The sequence below is a fragment of the Calidris pugnax genome, unplaced genomic scaffold, assembly GCF_001431845.1.
Source record: "Calidris pugnax isolate Ruff unplaced genomic scaffold, ASM143184v1 scaffold398, whole genome shotgun sequence".
Taxonomy (NCBI): domain Eukaryota; kingdom Metazoa; phylum Chordata; class Aves; order Charadriiformes; family Scolopacidae; genus Calidris; species Calidris pugnax.
Window position 1 is genome coordinate 128,516 of NW_015091280.1, and position 21,841 is coordinate 150,356.

At 35.6% G+C, this 21,841-nt stretch overlaps 1 protein-coding gene across 2 annotated transcripts in view; it reads right to left on the bottom strand.

The window, feature by feature from the left end:
- Positions 1–21,841, bottom strand: part of RHBDD1 (rhomboid domain containing 1) — a 38,153-nt gene that overhangs the window by 13,557 nt on the left and 2,755 nt on the right. Inside the window, exons 1-6 of one of the 2 annotated variants that reach the window (XM_014960636.1) lie at positions 17,180–17,196; positions 15,612–16,130; positions 13,600–13,732; positions 6,407–6,495; positions 4,713–4,766; positions 427–546 (exon numbers count right to left, since the gene is read on the bottom strand). In XM_014960636.1, the coding sequence (XP_014816122.1) occupies positions 427–546; positions 4,713–4,766; positions 6,407–6,495; positions 13,600–13,732; positions 15,612–16,044 (829 nt within the window). In that variant the 5' untranslated portion in view covers positions 16,045–16,130; positions 17,180–17,196. Of the gene's footprint in view, positions 1–426; positions 547–4,712; positions 4,767–6,406; positions 6,496–13,599; positions 13,733–15,611; positions 16,131–17,179; positions 17,197–21,841 lie in introns of those variants that run through there. The other variant, XM_014960635.1, reaches the window with a different exon arrangement.

Consider the following 21,841-nt stretch of genomic DNA (forward strand, 5'->3'; position numbering starts at 1 on the left):
CATCAGTACATTGTCAATTTGTATAAATTGTATAAATTTGTATACAAAGTAAAAATATACACACAAAGTTTAAGTGCTGGCAACATCAATTCTTCTATTATACCACTTCATACTGCATTTTAGAGTATCGTAAGATTTTTTTGGCAAACTCAGTAAACAAGTTTACTAAGGGTTTTTTGTTATCAAAAGATTCCTTTTACTACAGTAGTAACTAAGGTAATCAAATAGTAAACAATTACGAATAAATGTAATTACACTAAGAGAATGATGCTACATCCTCACACTACATTCTCTGTAAATTCTACCAGGAAACTTATCCACTTCTGAAGTTCTCCAAAATACTGAAAATAAATAACAAGCAATACATTCTTCCCCTGCCTTTGTATGAATTGCAGCTTAAACCATAAAATGCAATAAAATTCCTACCTCTTTCATTAAGACTGTTTAGCACTGCCCTTTCCAGTTGTTCTTCTTCAGTGAGGCCACCTGTATAATCATAATAGTTCCTTGGCGTCCTGTATTGGTAACCTGGATAGTCATAATAGTCTGTAAAATGAATACAAAATACAGAAAATAAACTGCTGCTACACAGAAGGAGACTGAAATCAAATATTATCTCTATGCTATCTTTCTTCTACAAATTATTTTAATTTGGGAAAGAAAAACAAATAGGATTCAATTACTTATACAAGACATGCCATGAATCAATTTTTAATTTACAAAGTCGGACTATGGTAACAGGAGAGAGAAAAACAACAGAAAAAAGATGGAGCAAATATCTTGGGGTTTCTTAATTGTTATAAGTAAGTGTCTTAGAATTACCATTATTAAGTAGTTTCACATGGAAATTGAAAGACTTTTCATCAGCTCCTTTTAACATTTAATTGTCAATACTTGGACACCTTATAAAGGTTACTACAACAGCAACAAAAAAACCAGGTAGGTTTCAGGCTTTTCCCCACCTGTCTGTCCCTTCCCCCCAGTGCCCATAAACAATACATGCCAATGCCATCCTAAATTCAAATAATGTTTGGATCTAGAAAACACAAAGGAAAAGATTCCTGCAAATTTTTGCAGTAATATATACAGCTAATATAGTGCTATTGCACAGCTACATCTGCCCTGGAAAAACCCAACCAAACCGTAGATCTCACCTAACGTCACAATCACTGTACGTTGCCTGCTCTACTGACAAGCAAGAATTTCTAACCATTTGCAAAGTTTGTCAAAAACAAGCACGAACAAACCATCATCCACTCAAAGACATAGGATTTAAAAGAAAAAAAATTACTTGGCTAGAGAATTGAACAAGACTCTCTTCCTTCTACCACAATCTGATCTTGCCTAACTGAAAAATTAATGAGAAAAGTCCCATTTTTCTATTCCATTTTTGCATCTTCAAAATACAAACCTTTGGGTGATATTTTTATTTCTCTTCCAGACAGCTGGAAGAGGTCTGAATAACCATTTTACAGAAATTTTTAATTTTGAATAACCGTTTTACAGAAACGTAGCCAGTTTCTTCCAACTGATTGAAAACATACACAAGTTTTTCAAAATGAAAAAATTGGAAATATTTTTGTATGAAACAAATACAGCACACCATTTCCCTTATCTGCAGATTATTAGCATCAATGATAGCCTTGTGTTATCTCACTAGTTACATGGCTTCCATGTGTAAACTTCTTGTGGAGTTTCTGTGATTACTAAAAAGCACAGACTATGAAGTGAGGATATAAAAATATTTTCTTTTTAAAAAGTCATTGTGTTAAAGAACCTTAAGACAAAGAAATATAGCAACACCCTATCTTAAAGTTATACAGGAAAAACTGAACAGGGTGACTGCACACTACTCTGTACAGGAGTGTATGTATTCCTCTGTGTATTATGCAAACACACCTCCATATATTTTATGTACATATATGTGCACAGAGATGTATGTATACATATATACATTATCACACACATGAAAAAATTGTAATTCTGTCTGTTTGCAAATTTTTCCTTTGTGGAACATACAGCTAATATTGGGAGAATTTTCATACATCTGCAGTGAACACCTAGCCTTAACCTCCAGTAACCTGAAATTCTGCCATTTCTCAAATGATCAGCAACACCTTTGGTTAGAAAAGATTTTTTTGTATTTTTTAATCTGTATGAATTACAGCCATATTTTTATGAAACTTTAAAAGCCTTTCAGTCATACTCGGAAAATTCAAGAGATCATTCTGCTGAAAAATAAAACTGACTGCAGGATACTATTTAGCTGTTATATATTGCACTTTTGATTCAATCTTCATAAATTTCCCTCATTCCCCTCTCCTTACGTTAACCTGAACGAACATTTTCTCAGCTGTAAGTTTATTTTCTGGTGATTTCAAAACTGCATGCATGAAGTCTATAAAAATTCTGGTACTAAAAGCATGAAATTAGCTGATGAAAGAAAAAGGATGTAATATTTTAAGATTGTTCTATTGCTGTAAGTTTTTGTATAGTTAATGGTTTACACTGTCATCAAATTGTAAGTGCTCAGAAAGCCATAATCTTTTATTTTAAAATGAGAAACAGTTCGGTAACATCAACATGTTAGAGGTGTTCCTATTAATCAAAATAAACATCCTAATACTTTATTCATGAACTGCATTTAGAGAAAACCCTAATTCATTTACTAAATGTGCTAAAATTACACTTATTTTTTCTAATGCTCTTTCCTTGTACTGTTTCATAAAATCTATTCTGATGATAACTTTGTCTATTTTTCTTTTAAATAGGTATTTAAAGGCAGATATTAACATATCAGCAATACCAGAAAATGAAAAATTAATCAAGGTAAAGAGGTACTGTATATGCCTCATTAGCCTATGACACTAGAGAGAGTTTTCCTAATCCACAGGTGGCCAAATTATATATATCATATATCAAGCAAAAGGCTACACCTTCCATAAAGACTTCTGCAAATGGGATGAAAGACAATTGCAAAGTATATACACAGGGAATGAACATAAGTCTACATTTATTTTTTTAAATTGCAGGTCTAAGTCATTTTAGATAAATGAATTTAGTACAAATAAAGTACAAATACATATGTAAATATGTATTTACATCTAAAGCCAAGCTTGGAAGACAGGATAATTCAGGTTAACCCTCTCCTTTATCTCCCTTTTGTCCAAAACAAGTCAAAGCAACAGCATGGCTACCTCAGGGTCTGCCTGAGACACACAAAAAACCCCAGGCTTCCTTCTTGTCAGCATACTAAAGTTGACAAAGGTGCTATGTAGTCCTCCATAATTCCAGATATATTATTTAACGTAATGCTAAAATTGGAGGTACATCATGGAAGACAAAATTCACCACAGAATAAAAGCAGCACTAACCTTAGTTCACTGTGGTGCACAGTAAGCACATCTCAAAAGTTTATAAAAATAAAAAAAATCCCTGCATGACTAAATGTCAGAGAACATTAAGAATGATCAAACATACAAAATAGTTTTCATTTAAGCAACTATACGCACTCCAACTTTTCAACCAGAGAGAAGAGCTTACTTTGGTAAGTATGCTACTGAAGTCTATAAAACCACAAAGAACATGAAGAAAGTGCATAAAGAATGAAGGTTTGGTTTCTTTTCCCACAGAAGAATTAATGTGCATCAATTGAAATTAGCAGTTAGCAGGTTCAAAACAAACAAAAATGAGAGATTCTGCGCCAGGAAGTAAACTGAAATTCTTCTTTGGTGATGTTGTAGGTGTTAAAAGAGTTCATGTTGTGAAATTCTTCTTCGGTGATGTTGTAGGTGTTAAAAGAGTTCATGCCAATTCAAAGAGCTTCTGACATATTCATGGAAGAATAATCCATCACAGGCTATTAAAGCCAAAATTCCCTCATAAAACTTTCTGCTGAGAACATCTTTAAGCCACAAGCCAGCGCACCCTGGCAGATATTCGAGGAGTTATCACTACATATTTATCCTGTTCTTACAGCAGATGTCTAGGAAAGAGCATAAATCACCGCAGGAGATATGATACAGTAGGCCATACATCCCGTAGCTTTGATCCAACGCACAGTCCTTCTCACAGCTGGCTCCTCTTCTCTCCCTCCCAGACAAGGCCTCCACCTATTATTTCTATACACTCCACATAAAATGACTCAATGTTCTGCATGAGAAGTGAATCAAACACGCTACATTCAAAGTATGCCAGTATTCCAACTATCCATCTATACGCTGTGATGATAGCCTAAATCTATTTTGGTAAGGAGTGGGCTTTTTGCATGTAAATTGTGTTCGAAAGAAGAAATTCCTTGTCAGAGGGGGGAAAAAACCATCCTAGAATGGAACAGATAAATTTGCCAGACTGGGGCAGATGTATCAAGGTTCAACAGGCTGCTTTCAGTAGACACAATTTCCTCCCTGCTGCATCTTCTGCAGAGGGAATGGTATTTCCCCAGAGAGGCATTTTATGAAGTCATGACCTTCATTTGAGGTTTAAAGCCTCTTGTACAAAAAATACAACCACACAGTTCCCGAAAAAGGAAAGTTAATACATAACCAGAGAAGTAATAAATTTAGCAAGTATACATATGCGCAGAATATTTTTTATATCATATATGCTTCCATTTAACTACCTCATCTATAGGTTTTCTATCATTAGCAAAAATGATGTCCCTATTTTTAAAGCTGGAATAAGTCTTCAGGTAAGTGGGTGAGAGTACTGACCTGAATAGTAGTAGTCCCTTGGCCTGGCAGGGTCAGTAAATGAAGAAATGCCACCTAAATATAAGAATAATACACGTACTATTATAATAAAATAATCACTTTGTATGTGTTTGTAAAATACAAAATCAACTTTAAATTAAACCTTTATTTCAGAGTCTCTTTTGCAAGATACAAATATGAAACAACTGGCACTTATGAAATTTTTTTGCATCAGTGAGAGAATATAGCATTGGCAAGCTTCTATGTTGTTCTAGATTTTATATCAGTGTGCCATATTTCAACAACACATCCATGTAGACTAGAAAAATGCAAACCAACCTAAGAAATGTTCTGTAGAAAATATAATGAATAATTTCTGCACTGTGATCGTACATTGGTAAAAACGGGTTAAAGCACAGAAAACTGAGGAGTGGAATAACACTGCACTGTTTCTGCTCTACTGCATAGGAAAAAGATGACCTGGGCACTGGAACACTCCTTCCTCTAGGTCTTAGTCACACAGCAACATTCACAGCAGCAGAATCTCCACAACATATTTCACTAACAGTGCCATGGGTTTTATCACAGAATCCTAGAATAATTCAATTTGGAAGGGACCTCAGAAGGCCCATAGCCCTAATGCCACTCAGAGCAGGGTTAGCTATGAGATCAGACCAGGTTACTCAGTCAGGGCTTTACCTTGTCAAGTCCTAAAAACATCCAAGGATGGAGACTGTAGGACCTCACTAGGCAGTGAGGTCTGATCCTAGTTTAGGATCTGATCCTAAAATGTCCTAATTGTCATCAGAACCACACACATACCCCCCTCCCCGCCACAGAAACATGCAATATTAACATTTAATTAATGTGACACTATGACTGCTCACTCCAGTGGGGTAGGAAATCTGATGCTCCAGCCTATTTTTCCACTTAAAACTGCTAAAAGTATATGACTTACAGACTGTACCATCAAACTGTGATAAAACCTCCTGTGAAAAGCATACACATCTGAACAAATAATTTCCCACTAAACAAACACCATATCCATGGTCAAGTCAATGGCAGAGTCATGAATAAAGTACTCAACACATTAAGTGATCAAACACAGAAAAAAAAAAGGGATTCTGACAACCAGCTGTTGTGGGCTTAGACTTCCAATTAAAGCACTGAAATTTCCTGCAGTATTCATATTAAGTTTGCAGGGCTGTATTTTAAACAACTGTTAGACTAAAGATGTCTAAAGATACTATCATTACTACATATGAAAAGCTGTAGTATTACATCATTGGAAAGCTTGAGAATTGCAGTAATAATTTCACAAGCATCACACAACCTTTTTCAAACTGTGGAGACTTCCACTAGAATGGAAACAAGTAGTAGAAATCAACATGGAAACTTACGGTGTTCTGGCATATTTTTATGGCTTCACCACAATTCATTTGAAGTGGCATTTTTATTGACATCTTATATGAAACATTTTACTCTAAATAAGCATTTAAAAAGAAGGATAAATGGTATTCATCTAAGTAAAAGTATCTGAAAGACACATTTAGTGGTTCTTATAATCTTTTTCCTCTGCACTCTTTAGTAACAAGCATATCTTTAATTGCCTAAAAACTTGCTGGAATGGCCTGAATTTCTATATGCAAGACTCACTGAATTTTAAAAATATTTGTCTCTTCTGCAGATTTTACAAACTGAGCAAAATTATATACCTGCACAGGCTTTCATGATCTTTTTCAGAGGTCCCATAGTGTACATCAATCCAACAAGAATCCCCGCCAGATGCCCAGCAAAAGAAGTCCTGCAAAAAAGGAAAATCTTGTGAGTGAAGGAAAGGAAGACTCTTTTCGTAGGGATCTAGAACGCAGAGTGCAGAATTTGTTGTAACAGAGAAAGTCCAAGTGAGATCAAACATAGAGAAATGACTTGCCTCCAAGGACATAGCACCAAGTTTTCTTTCTTCATAACTACCTATACTATAGACAGCTACAGAAAAGTAGCTAACAAAAATCCTGAAGAGGCTGGAAACTACTTGGAGACATCATTTTAATTGCTTATTTAAAGGACAGAACACCATTTCCCTTAAAGCATTTAGAGACATACTGGTAGGAAACTAGTTTTAATCTACAAAAAAAAAAGTAAATCCACAGAACTATGCTGAAATGTCTAGGTAGATTCTGCCAAAAACAGTTTCAAGTGGAAGCATATATACAGTACTTTCTACTGCACTATCAACACAATCCTACAATTAATCTGAGATAAGCATGAATGCAGATCTGCTGCAATCTTTATAACAGAGTGCCTTCAAAATTAAAAGAACAAGTGAAATGCTGAGATCCAAATTCCTTTTTATACATACCAACTATTTCTTTAAAAAAAAATCATTGTCCATTTGCATAGAGAATGAAAAGGCTCTAGGGTTTATTGAGAATTCATCAACATAGAATCATATGTTTACGGTAAATAAGTAGATTTGCTCCAAGTATTGCCATGACTATGGGGTGCTCAATTCATAAATCGATTTTCAGCATTGATTTCAGCAATTTTCAACAAACTCTTTTGTGTTTAATCAGTTTTAAACATTAAGAGCAAAACCATTTTAATTTAACCCAGTTTAAACATTATTTGTAAGCTGTTCACCTCTATTATGAAAATAGAGAAGCCAATACACTAAACATTAAGATTTCCTAGTATACGCAATGTTCATTGGATTTGCATTGGTTGTCCTAAGATTCAAGTAATGTGAGTTTTTGTCTTTATAAAGCAGAAAGGAAATCTCCATTTAACATGAAAACTAGATTTAAACGTTATGCTTTTTACATTCCGGTCAGAAATCCAAAAGAGTTACATGGGTGACAGTATACACACTCATGACAATACAACTTCCAGGCATCACTGGTAAAAGTCTAAAAGAAAATGCATGTGTCACTAGAGGGAGATAAAGATCAAATCTAAATTCACTCTTTTGCTGCCTACTTAACCACAAACTTGTATTCTGCTACGTAGAGCTGCAATGCTCTGCCATAACTAACTAGAAATGTGTAATATTTTTTTATTATTTTTTTTAGAGTAACACAAAAATGCTGATGTGAAAATTTATAGGTAAGAGGTAGTTAACAAAATAAAATATCTCTAAGGAACTAATTTTATGAACAGATTTTTCTGGAACAGGTTTTCCAAATTTGTGAAAAATACATGCCCGACTTGAAAAACGTCAGTACACATAAAACATTAAGACACTTCAAGACACCTTACTCTAGAAATCACCAATGTAAGTGATTCTCCTATATTCCTGGCAGTGTTTTAAACAAATTTTATGCTCCTCTTGATTTTTCTGAGTACTACGCTGTTCCACAAACTCCAGCATCAATGTCTTTGCTTGCAATACAGTGAAACTGTTTATTTACAACTTCACCTTTAAAAAGTCTTTAAGGGGATAATTTCCACTTCATGTCTATTGAATAGATCAGTGTACTAGATGCCTAAATACTATTGACCATTTAAACATAAATTATATTCAAGGAGTAGAAGCTTACAATGAAAGTGTTTAAACATGGTTTTTGAAATAAGAACTAGTATCATATACACTATCACTGACGTACAAAAAATGAGTACAATCACATTAAATTTTCACCATATGCTGTCATAAAATTAATTTGAACATGATCAACAGTAGACCTTGCAACTTATAATTGCTAAGGAAAAGCAATTCTGTGAAGTGAAAAAGACAGCTACCCTTACATTAATAAAACGCTTAAGGTTACAGTCAAGTGAAGCAAACATGACTTCATTTTAGAACATGTTATACTGTAATTTACTCAAATGGCAATACCTTTTTTTACCAATGCTTTGTGTCATTTATAGTATGGAAAACATCTTCATAGATATTTTCCAAATGTAACAAGTAAAACAAAGATAATATCCAATTTTACAAAAAAAAAGCAGTTTTATTAAAAGCTTTCAACATTGTCAAAACAAATACAAAAGCATAACTATGCAGCAAAATTCTGAAGTAGTTAACTTTTGTCTTTTCCCAGCTGTTTTGAGGATGGGTAAGGTTCTAGAGGACTGTAAGGGTATTTCTACAATAATCTTTAAGCAGGTAAAAGAGGAAAAAAAAAAGAAAAGGAAGAGGAGGACTCTAGTCAGAGGACTACAGACTAATGACTGTCTTCTGTTCCCAGATAGTAATTGATGAACAAATAGTTCCAAGACACATAATTTTTCAACCAAGGTAAAAACACCAGAAACAGAACACAGATTTATCAGGAACAAATGTCAAATCAATGAAAACTTCTCCTTTGAGGGGCAACAAGCTGCACAGAGAGGGAGAATTAGCAGATGTCACACATGCTTTAAGAATGCAAGCACTGTCTCACAGTTATGTGTCATGAAAAAAAGACTTAAAACCCTTAAACTCTAAAACTACATTAAGCAGATCTTTAAGTGGTTGGTAAGTCTGACTTCGTACTTGTCAGTGATTCATTATCAAATTTAGGATACGAATCAAGTGGATTTCTGCAAGAATCTATTCCAAATATTATTTACAAATGACAAACTAAGAGAAGCTGTAAGGCTCACTGGAGATGGCATTAGAACTTAAGCAACCTTAACAAAATGAAGTAGTGGTTCGGGAAAAAAAACAGAGTGCAATTCAAGTATTTCACCAGAATTACGTTAACAGGAGCACTGTCGGGAAGTGAAGTGAAGTAGGCTTCCACTCCACTCTACTCAGTAGGTCTCATGGGTAGAAATGAACCTCCTTTTTGCATACTGTGCAAAAAAAAAAATCAACAAAAAAATTGGGAGCCCACAAAAGTACTTCTGAGAAAAGAATGAAGGGATCACAATCACTTCAGTCTACTGAAGAATTCTCTCACAGATATAATAATCTTGAAATACAGAAAATATTGTCACAAATAGGAAAGAATACACTCTCCATAAAATAACGAGTAATGGACATAAGTCACAGCCAGAGGTTTAAAAACATTTAAGTAATAGAGCAGACTGCCTGGAGAAACAGTCTCCATCCTAGTGAAGCAGAGACCTCCCAGATGCTCCTGGGATCTGCATCCATTCTCTCCGTTTGTCTCTGCTTCGGGAGGGAAAATGGGAGGGCTACTAAGACCTTGCAAAGAGCAACCAGAGTTTATTATAGTGATGATCTTTAAAAGTGCATTAGACTAAATATTGATACATATAAACTATATACACATACATTTGTATATAGACATATATATGTTTGTCCTTCTGAAGTTATCACTCAGAGCATTTGTTTTGAGATCAGATTTATTCAGATGCCCTAGAGTCTTTCAGGAATTATTCAATTTAAGTACATGACATAAAAAAACTGTTTTACACGTACAATTAATGCTCTTCTATCCACATGCCTTAGTCCAAAGTGGATACTCCTATTTTCAATGAACTTAAATATATTTGAATCATTAATCCTCAATAATACTTCAATGTCAATCTTCTTGACATTTTACTACATTTTACAGTGAATTTTCATTTTCAGTTGATTGCCTTTCTAAAAAATTTGCATAATGGATTTCTTGCTTATGAGGCTGCCTGAGTTTTATCTGCAGACATTAAAGCTAATGGCAAAACTACAACTGTTTTCACAAGGCAGAATTATATGCAAAATTTGGAACTAAATGCCATGGATTTTGGCTGAAAAGAAATTAATAAACACTTTATAAATAGCACAAAATAGTTGCATGTAGAAGTCTTGTCCATAAACTTATTACCAAGGCTCCTTTCACTTGTATTACAAATTCCACTCTTCTTTCTTGTCTAATCCAGAAAACTGAGGTTTTTCTGCTTTTTATATACAGTAAATAATCCTGGATATAATTAAAAACTCCTACATTATCAGCAATAAAGCAACCACCATTATCAACCGATTCCGAAATAGGCTTTTTACACTATTCATAATAATAGCAACGTCTTGATTGGAATGTATATCTTACTAGGTAAAAATTGGCTGTTAATTTTCAGTTAGACTAATGAAGAAACGTTCTCCTGATTGCAATATGATAAACTACTTACCTTTTCCTGCTGGTTAATAAAGAAAAATTGACTTTTTTTTCCACAGTACATTTTTCAGTTTCTATAATACAAGCTGAACTTTGAATGGGAATAAAAACCGGGTTCTCGACTTTTTAAATTGCGTGTTTTCTTCTCTAAATGTCAATGAGTTTTATCAGTATTAACTAATGCTCTCCCTGGTACAAAGAAATTCAAATGATGTCTCATTTAATTGTTTTGTTTGAAAATGCAGATATCCTCAGAGATCTTATTTATCTCAACCATTCACTTCATACTAATGTTAATTATGCAATATGTCTAAATACTGTTTCCTGAAGACATTTGCCATCAAGCTGATGTGCACATTACTGCAGAAAAATCGTCTAAACAGAATTAATCATACTTTTTCATTTGGCTGTGTAATTTCTATGAAAACTGGTATCACTAAAGGGAAAATCATTTGGACTGTATTTGTTTTCCACTTGAGAGATTCTGACCCAGTGTTTACAACCCTCTTAGTACTAATTTTTACATTAGTATTGTTCCCGTATCCTTTCAACTAATTCAAATGAACTCCTCATCACTATCAGTGGATTTATCCTGAATTGTTTCAATTCTGTAGAGTCAGTTACCTGACTCACCAAATGAAAACAGAGTGAGAAAGGCTATACCTATTACTTAACTTCCCATAACCTCTTCCCAAAAGCAGACTCCAAAGTCTGGTAGGCATTATTATTTATGCACACAATTCTCCCACAGGACAAACCTGTGCACTTAACAACAGTCTCTTCTCTCTTCTCCCAAGTTACAGATGTCAGGACAAGGGGCAATGGCTTCAAGTTACGCCAGGGGAAGTTCAGGTTAGATATTAGGAAACATTTCTTTACTGAAAGGGTTGTCAGGCATTGGAATGGGCTGCCCAGGGAGGTGGTGGAGTCACCATCCCTGGAGGTATTTAAGAAACGTGTAGACATGTTTCTTCAGGGCATGCTCTAGTGCCCAAGATTATTGGTTTGTCGTGGGCTGCTGAGTGGGTGGGTGATGGTTTTTTTGGTTTGGTTGTTGTTGTGTGTTTAGGTGGTGGGTGGTGTGGTGGTTTGTTTTTGTTTTTGTTTTTTTGTTTTTGTGGTTGGACTCGATGATCTCTGAGGTCCCTTCCAACCACCACAATTCTGTGATTCTGTAACAGAAGTAGCTTAAGCCACTGCTGCAGTCTTTTGCGAAAAGGTCTTACTTCCACCCATCTCCTACTCCAAGGCTAGGAAGTATGCATTTGCTGAACAAGCAAACAAAGGAATAATATCAAAATGATATACTAGAAAGATGTAGACCAACTTAATTTTTGAAAAACAATAAATTTTTTGAGATCATGGGAATCAAGTCCAAGTATTTATACCTAGTTTATTTCCAAATTAACACAAGCACAGAATCACTTGCCCATAACAATTTATACACTTTGCTACAAAATTTAATCTTGCTTAGAAAGTATGCCATGTAGTCAATTTACCAGTGCTAAACAACCTACCTGGATGCAAATTAAACCAAATGAAATGACTGCATAAGTAAAAGTCAAACCAGTACATTTACACAGCCCCATACAGGAAAATGCCATTGCTTCTTGCTTCTTTAAATGGAAATGGAAAACTTGTTAGTAGTTTTGTAAAATGTTGGGTAAATAGCATAGAAAAGGAAAAGCTAAGTTTAACAAAAGAATAAAAGGCTATGAAAGGGTTCTCAACACGTAATGCCATTCCTGTCAAACCTGGAGTTTTTTGGTTGGTTGATTGTTCTTAGCCCTTTTGCTCCTGAGGGAAAGTTCTCATCAATGAACAGCACAAAAATCAAAGTTTCCAACAGTCTCAATATAATTTTTGAATCCTTCATTGGTATGGATTTTCAGGGGATCCCTATACATCATTCCACTAAGGCAGACCCAAATTTATCACATGCCTTTCTGTCTGGACAGAGTTCTGCCCCAATTACTAACCTCTTATCTATTCAAAACTAAATTATGCAACTAGATCTACAAAGGGACACCATTTAATCAGACACTTCAAATATTACAACATGCCCTCAGCACACAGATGAGCGTGCAAGAGCAATGCTCTAAGAGCTACAATTGTTATGGTTCATTTCAAGGCACTTGGCAGTTACTAATTAAAAATGCTGTGTTCTGGGACATGAATTTCTGGAGATTACAACTTGTTTTCTATGGCCCCCATTATTATTTAAGTGCTGTAAAACTATCCTATCAGGACTGCATATAACCGTGTAGAGGTTGTTCAGATCAGGCAGCAATCTAAGCTTCTACAAAATTATGAAAAGGTTTTAGACATTATTTCTGGACTGTCTATACGCTTTCTACCCCAAAGACATTTCTGCAGTCAAGCAACTGAGGGAGGCGATTGGCAAGACTGTAGGACAATAAAACTGCATAAAATGTGCAGAACACTGGATGATAGCTTTATCATAAACTAGAGAAGTGACTATAACAAATGGACAAAAGGGATTAGGACAGAAATAGAAAGCAAACAGTGGAATGCTGTTTTTCTAATGAAGCCCTTGGTGCTACAGCATATTAGTTTACTTACTTTGCTGAAGACACATGTCCCTTTTCCTTGTCCATCAACTTTTGTTATCTCCCCTCAAATTCTTAGTAATACCTTCTGGGCACAGTATGTCAGTTTTTTATTTTGAAATGTAGTCAGCATACAGGGTGTTAAGGAAAAAAGCAAACTGTAACCTCAACACTTAACCGCAGCCCCAACGCTCCATTTAAATACCAGCTAACACTACACTCATTTCATAACACAGTTCAAACTGTTTGAGATGGCCCAATCTCTTCTCCTACCTCTGAAACATCAAATGTACTTACCCTGGGGAGATTAAATGAATAGCCACCAGCTCCACCCAACAAGCATATTTACTGGGTATCCGCACTCCAAGAACACTGCTGACTCTTCCTGGATTGTAATGGTTGTTGAGAACTTTCAAAGCAAACAAGACTCCTGCAAGCAAGAAGAAACCAGAAGTACTTAAGAAGAAAGAAGTACTTGCACACAAACAAAGAAATGCAAACAACATAACTACTGAAACTGAAGTACCATGCAGTTTCACAGCACCACAAACCATTTCTGTTGCATGCTAGAAAAACAGTTCTAAGCTGTTTTTTCAGTGATAGTTTTCAGTGACTTAAAAAAAAAAAGGAAAAAATGTACATATCTGTATAACAGCCAATTCTGAGTTGTTTTTTAATATGCCTTCTTACTGTAGCTATCCAGGTATTCAAAATGGTACAAACAATTTTAAAATGGAAATTTTAGTTGAAATATTGACAAAATTATTGAACTCAAAAAAAATGTTCTGTGGGTTGAGAAAAGCCATTATTGAAAACAAGACAAATAAATGCATGTGAAGCTCAACAGTAGGCTCAAATTTTGAATTAATGGAAAATCATCTTACATATACTCCAGAATCACTTGTTTCTCAAAAAAAGTAGATAAATCACCTTTAATTACACTAAATAATCATTCATTTCTAATTGACTGCAACTGTTTTATCATGCAAGCAATAGCTGATATGACAAAATGAGTTCACACAATTTAATGCAACTTTCAAAATGGTTTTGAAGAAGTTTCTCTCAAGACAAAGTTCATACAGTTGTAAAAAAAAATTCTGAAAAATCAACAATTAAAAGATTTGACATGGAAAAGATAGCAGAGTTGAACATCAATACTGATATATCAAATAAAAACATGGAAAAGGTTTCCCTCCCCTTTTAACACCACAAAAAACAAAAGACGGCAAAATTTCTTAATCTATCCAGTGATGTAAACATCGTTATTCTGGGATCAAATATAAACAGGGATGTGTGTTGGGCGAACTGTATAAAGGCTAACCCTATAGAAGTAGTATATAAAAGCTAACCCTATAACATCCAGCTGAGACTGGACTGGGTGTACCTATTTCAGTCATTCTACCACTAGTAATAGATATTCAGTAGGGTCCTGCAGTCCCTGTTAGGGAGCAGCAAGAGCATGATGCTCAAAGGAAGCATATCCAAAGGGAACAGGGAGGCAGGCAGGCTGGCACCCACCTCCCCAGTAGGGGCCCAGTCCCATAGTCCTTGGGCAAAGTGCGCAGAGTGGGCTGGTGACGGCAGGTGGGGCTGGCCAGGACCCAAGATCAGCAGGCTCATCCTCCTGACAAAGCAGGACCTGACAAAGAAAGTCAGGGAGTCCAGTCAGGGCCGAGGCCAGAGAAGCACACGGCGAGGTACAGATGCAACGTAGCTCAGGCAAGGATGATACAGAGGGCTTGAGCTTCTAAGCTGCTGCTGAGCAATGGGGGAAAAAGCCCCTGGTGAGGCTTCTCTCAGCCATCTCACACACCTCTTTTCTCACCAGTCTCAGGAGGGTTGCAGCTGCCCCATATCAGAGCTGTTTCTGAGCACAGACAGAAAAACCCCTCAGGGAAAGAGGCTGCACTCAGTGCCCCTGCAGCCACCATCCAGGCCAATATTAGAGCTCAGCATGTCTCGTTACCAAAGGGTGGGTGAGCAGAGAATATCTGAAGCTCCAATTGAGCAACTACCAGGACATTCCAACTCGAATACCACAAGGAACCCTTAGAAGTGCCAAAGCACCTTTCTCAGAGGTTGAAAGAGAGGATTTGCCTTCTAATGCTAGCCCCCAATGACAGCATGAGTACAGGTGTACCCAAAGTACATGCTTTAAATTAAAAAATAGGATAACTTTACTGATATAGTGACCACATACATGTATACAGATGTACACCTATCCGCTTCCTGCATTCAACAAATATTGCTGTATAGGACCTATAAATATTAATTTCACATATGTAAACTGTTCTAATTCTATACCTTACCTGAAAAACCCACAGCACAATTCATTTCATACGAAGGATCATCCAGAATTTTCATAAGCATGAATTCCAGCACCATATAAACAACTCCAATCAGCAATGAAAAGACTGCAATTATGTATGCAAACCATATGCTCTTAAGCTTTTTTTCCAGCATTATCCCCTTCCAAAGCATGGAAACCATGTTATAATATAAATGCCAGTCATCTGCATGATGGAAAGGAGAAAGCAGTAAACGCTGCCAGTTCTTTCTGTAGAAGCCTTCCTTTACACTGATGCACACTTCAGACAGTGGCCTCACAGGGTTCAGAAAGAGAAAAATATTCAGTACAAGTACCCCAAGGGTAACAGAAGGAATGTTCTGGAGTCCAACTTGAGAAATTTGATAAAGCAGCAAAAGCAGTCCAGCGTTGACTCTTCCCTGCCTTCGTTGCATTATGACTTCTTATTCAAAGAAATGTGAAGATTATTCTGATTTCTAGTCTTTTGTTTGAATTGAAAACCACAAAAGTTTTGGGAATTCTGAAAGAAAAAAGATAACTGCATTATTATACATATACAAGGGTGTCTTCAAGCTCATCACTTTTTTTTAAATAGCAAATTCTTCAAGCTAATCAGCTGAGACCTTTTTAAAATCACAAAAATTCAAGTGAGAAACAAACCCCAGAACTTTAAGTGGTATAAGACACAAATAAAAGGTATTTATACAGATAATCCAGACAAGCATTATGAGGGAGAAAAAAGTCTGAAACCTCTCTTTCATGTTCCTGGACAGGCTTTACCTTATCTACAAGATTCTTGGGTGTTCTAGACATGTTCTCATTAATATCCTGATTCACTCACAATTATTAAAATTGGAAGGAAAGCAGTTAAAAGTTCTTCTCCAGAGTCTTGGTTTTCAGGCTTCGCATCTTTGCTACATAATTTTTTTTCTTATTACCATTTTTCCAACTTTTACAAATATTCAGTGCAAGCTAAGAATGAAAATTTGAAGTTACCATTTCAAAAAGTAACAGAGACACAGCTAAGTATGCCTAAATGTAAACTTTGAAAATTGTTACAGCTTTCCTAGCGACTAGAATTCAAAGTTTTGTTTAAAAGCATGCAATGGAGAAAAAAAAATATCTGTAGGAGGAAAACATGTACAAGAACAGCACATAAAATTTTCAGTTACAGCAAAATAGGAGGATTAAGAGAGTTCTAGATCTAGCTAACAATAGTGTTACTATGACAAATTGAGAAAGGGCACCGAGATAACCTGTGCAAGCCTATGAAGGGAGGAGGGAGGAAGCTGCATTGGAGAATACAACATAAAGGTGATATGGATTTTCTAGAGAGTGGAACCACCTGCAGCAGACAGGAAGAGCCTGAACTTCAAGCAGCTTCTGAGGGCTACCTCTACATGGCCAGTATGATTTTTAGTTCTCAAAACTCTCCAAGGTGGTATAACAATTGCGTGGCCACTCTTCTCCACCTCTAGGATGCCCATTCTTTGCTAAACTATTGAAGATACACAATACATTATTTCTCATATAATTATCAACAAAGCAGAACCAGCAAAATACACTTACTCTTCAAAAAGTCACCATCAGGTTTCAAATGAAACTTCCTGAAACACCTGTATGTATACAGAATTCTTATCTCAATCCCCATTCACCTCCTTTTCCATTATATTATAAAACAGAGTAAGTTGCTAATATAGTAACTTTTTATTTAGCTTAAATTCCTTTCTAATTCATCTTATCAAATGCTTCCTCTGTAAACATTTTTATTAGATAAACAAGCAACAACGTAATTCTTCTGGAGGGCAGCAGAAAAAACCAACAACTTTATAAGAAGAAAAGGACAACCGCTCAAGGCACAAAGTTTAACATTCCACATTATGCCTATTAGGATTTACTACATTGCACATTTCTACAAACCACTGGTGCAAGCACTTTACTAAACATTTTTCTTTAGCTATTCAGAGAATCATTAATAATTTGATCAGGTTGCACCACACTGTAAGTGAACACATAGAAAAGAAGGAAATGACTTCTGAATGGCATTATCCTGTTAACAGCAAAAGCAACTACGAAACCTGCACAGGGTTTAACATCAAAGATGATCGCTTAGGGACCAACCTACCTCCTCTACTTCTATCTAAGTGAGAGGAGCATATACTGCCATGCTAGTTCACGCACATAATTAACTAATGCCACTTCTAATAGTTAAGTTACTATAGTATCCAGATTTCTCTTTGTTACGTTTATGCTTACTATAGCACTTTAAGAGGGGAAAAAAAACCAAAACCCTGGCAGCAGCCTCCAAACAGCTGTAGTAGAACAGAATGCAAGTAATAGGTTTGCTACATTAGAAGGAATTCACTGCATTTTTTTTTCTCATGGTCTAATCTCAGAGACACTACATGACATCTAAGGCTTGCCCAAAACAAAGTGGAAACAGCAGAAACACACTTTATACCAGGCCTCTTGAACATATAACTAACTCCACTGGTGCCTTTGAACATTGGTTTCTAATGCTCAGTTTAACTACAGAGACCACAGATGTAGCCCCTACAAAGTTCAAATGAGCTAAGGCCTCTTTAAGTGTAAATTGATTGTTGCAGATGACAATTCATATTGTCAGCCTTTGACTTTTTAATGTCAAAGTGACCAAAAAAAAGTACTTAAGATAATCAAAAGCTTAATCACTGTCATTCTTTTTTTTCCACATTACATGCTCTGATACCAGATATACCAAAATCTGCCCAAACCTCTGACTTTTCTCGTACCACTGACACAGCTAAATTTTTCCCCACCACAAATCAGTTGACATAAAAATTGTTAGAATTTAAAAGTGAACATCATTTATACACAAGTTATGTGGAAACCTCAAAATCTTTCCATATCACGTTGTTCAAATTGTCAAATACTACAGCCTTACTTTTAAAGTCCCCCCCATTTTGATACTCTTTAATTCCCAATTTTAATACTTTTAACATACATGATCTTAGGAATAAGAAACCCTCAGACAGCATGTATCTGTACAATAATCATGTAACATGACTGGGAATGGTTCACACCATGAATCCAGTAGTGCCCTGTATTATAAATCAGCCAAGACACACTATGTGTTTGATTATAAAGGAAAAATACATAGAAAACAGTAGTTGTTTGAGAGCCTTATGGAATGCAGCTCACTTAAAATATATAGGGCTTTCCACTGTTTGAACATTCTTCCTCAGCCTCTACTCTGTTTATTAAAAGTCTAATGAGGCTTGAAACAATCAAGCACTTATTCCTTTTTCTTCTTTGAAAACATGCCACCCACTTCAAAATGTACAAATTTCCAGAACAGACTTGAAATGGACATTTGTCTTGCATCTAGGCTGCCACGTGTCTGCATTTTTGTCACCTACTCAAGATAAATGTCTGAACTAAACATTCTTGGAATTTGTTTGTTTTGTACTGACCAAGTATAAGCATTTAAACTTCTATTTTTACTGTGACAACCCCCCTTGCTCACTTGGCAACCATAAAATATTATGACTTCATATTACTGAAAAAATCATATTATAAAGTAAGTATTTTAGTAAATACTAGTCAAAATGAAATGCTATACTGTCTTTTCCTATAGCAGTTAATTTGAAGTTAGGAGTATTTCCTTGCATCCTTACTCCCCCCAAAATGGACAGAACTTCCCTGAAATTTTGATTTATGTGAAGCAAAATGCAGCCCATTGCCCTTCTTAAAAAATAAAAATAATTTAACAAAAAAAAAAATCACACTGTAACATAAGCCTAGATTTTTATGAAAAGATGGAGATAAATAAGATCTCATTCCCATCAAGGGTGAATGCAGCCGTGATCTACAGATCTTCCTGTTATCTACATTGCACATCCTGATCTTCAGATGAGCCACCAATCTTCCCTCTAGAATTGCTTTGTTCTTTTGGTTGCTATGCACAAAGGATTTGTAATGGAGGTACCTTAGCATTGTACAACTCTTCACTGACAGAAAAAAATCCCAGGGTTACTCTTCCAGTTCAGATCAGGAATATGACTTTTTTTGAAGTGAATTTCTCCATTGCCCTTCCTGACTTCACTGTGGTTTACATCATGGAGTGGCCTGAGTGTCCATTAACTAGTCTCTTTCCAGATGAGACTAAACCAGGAGATGTGTTCCAGGAAAAACCAGTGCACTCCAGAAAAAGCCCGGGCATTCAGCCTTGTGTCCCGATTAGAGCTAGACCAATGTCAAAACGACTTGAAACATGTAAAGAGTGAATATCAGATCCTGAGCATAAACCAGTTCACACTACAGATAAGCCTCAACAGGCCCACGCTACTTGTCTATGAACATACAGTTTCAGGGTACAAAGATTTATCCAAGTAAAGAATGAAACAGAAACAGTGTTTTTAGGGCAAAAGAGGAGTCCTACAAAGGAAGAATCAGCAAACTGTAAATCCTTTTACTATTGCCTTTAAACTTTGGAAGAAGTGGGGAGGAGGAAAAGCAGGCATAGCAGAAAAAAAAAACAATGCAAGAAAAAACTCAAAAATTTGAAACATAATGAATCATCCTGTTTATATTTAATATGTATGCAAGAAGAAGGTCAACCACAAGCTGTCAGTTACAATAAGCTTTGAACTGTGTAGTCAATTGCATAGTTCATAACAAAAGACAAGGTTCTGACATAATTATAAAAGTAATTACTTTATAAAGAATGACTTCTGGATTAATGGCCTTTAAAGGGCATAATGTGCTTTCATTCACAAAGGAATACTGAACTTTAAACTGAAAAAACAAAGCATTTCAGAATTTGGTATGAGAAGACATACATCTGTAACACAAATGTTTCAACATAATTTAAGTCAGTAACTACCCTGCTGAAGGAAACAATTTAAAGGTAAATATCAACATAAAATGACCGCATAAAAGGCTACCTCACAAAGCCTTTTTTTTAATATGCCACATTTTGTGTTCTTCAAAACTTTTTGTGAGAACAGGGAAGTTTCTCTACCTCTTTTGTCTGCTTCAGCGTGAAAACTGAAAGTATTTTATAGTTTTTTAATCCTCTGATGTAGCACTAAAAAGAAGCCCTTAACAAAATAAGCTTTTAAGCTAACAACTTAAAGCTGAAAATTTTCTTCTGAATGGTCTGACAATTACTATTCACAATAAAATACCTACATCTTAAACAATACGTGCCAAGAATACTTTCAGCCACCTTATCCCAAAATAAATGAGACAGCTTTCAGAGGAAAGAATAGAAGAGACTAGGTCAAATGTCAAAAATTCTCTTTTTAGAGTATCTCACACTCTGCTTCACCTCTGAAGTATGAGCATCTGAGACACTAAGCAATAGCCTTTTAATTGCCTGATTAGTTTGACTACTGCTACTTAATCTAAAAAGAAAAATACTTAAACACTGCAACCTGTCCATTCCTCAGTTAAAATACAGTTATTCAAATTGTTTCATTATAATTATTAACTTGCAATATCACTTTTTCATTCCCAAAAGAGAAATTAATTTACTATATATATTTGTAATATATTTAAATCTCATTAGAATCAATATACAAATCTAAACATTAGAACAAGCATCCACTGGACTTTTCCTTAAGGCTTATCATTGCAAACACCTGCTATACTCTCATTATTTGAGACTACTAACGCTCTAATAATGCTTAAGGTAACTATATCTTGTATGCTCGCCTTCATTTCCTACATAGCATCCACTTCTAATTCAAAATCTTCAAATTATTCAGTCAGCCATAAAAACACAGCAAACAATGCTTCCTAACACCACACAGCGTGTAGAACCAACGGGCTTCCTTAGGCCGCTCTCAGGGAGCTATAAACTTGGATGTTTTAATTCTAGCAGAGGTCAGTCTAATTGCCCAAAGAGCCCTTCAGTTCTAAGGAGCTACTCCACCACCAAGTACAACTACAATCAGCTGCACGTTTCCTCTGTCAGGATTTCCATCAATACCAACAAAACTGACCAAGCATGGACTGGATGATTTCAGCTGCACGTTTCCTCTGTCAGCATTTCCATCAATACAACAAAACTGACCAAGCATGGACTGGATGACTTATTCTGGAAATTATATTATGCATTTCAGACACCAGCTTGACCCTCAAGCTGATATGATGCATCGCAGGCAATTTACACATTGGGTGTCATACAGCAGTGACTTAAGCAACCAGAATCTGAACAAAAACAGTGACCCCAGCCGAAAGAAAAAG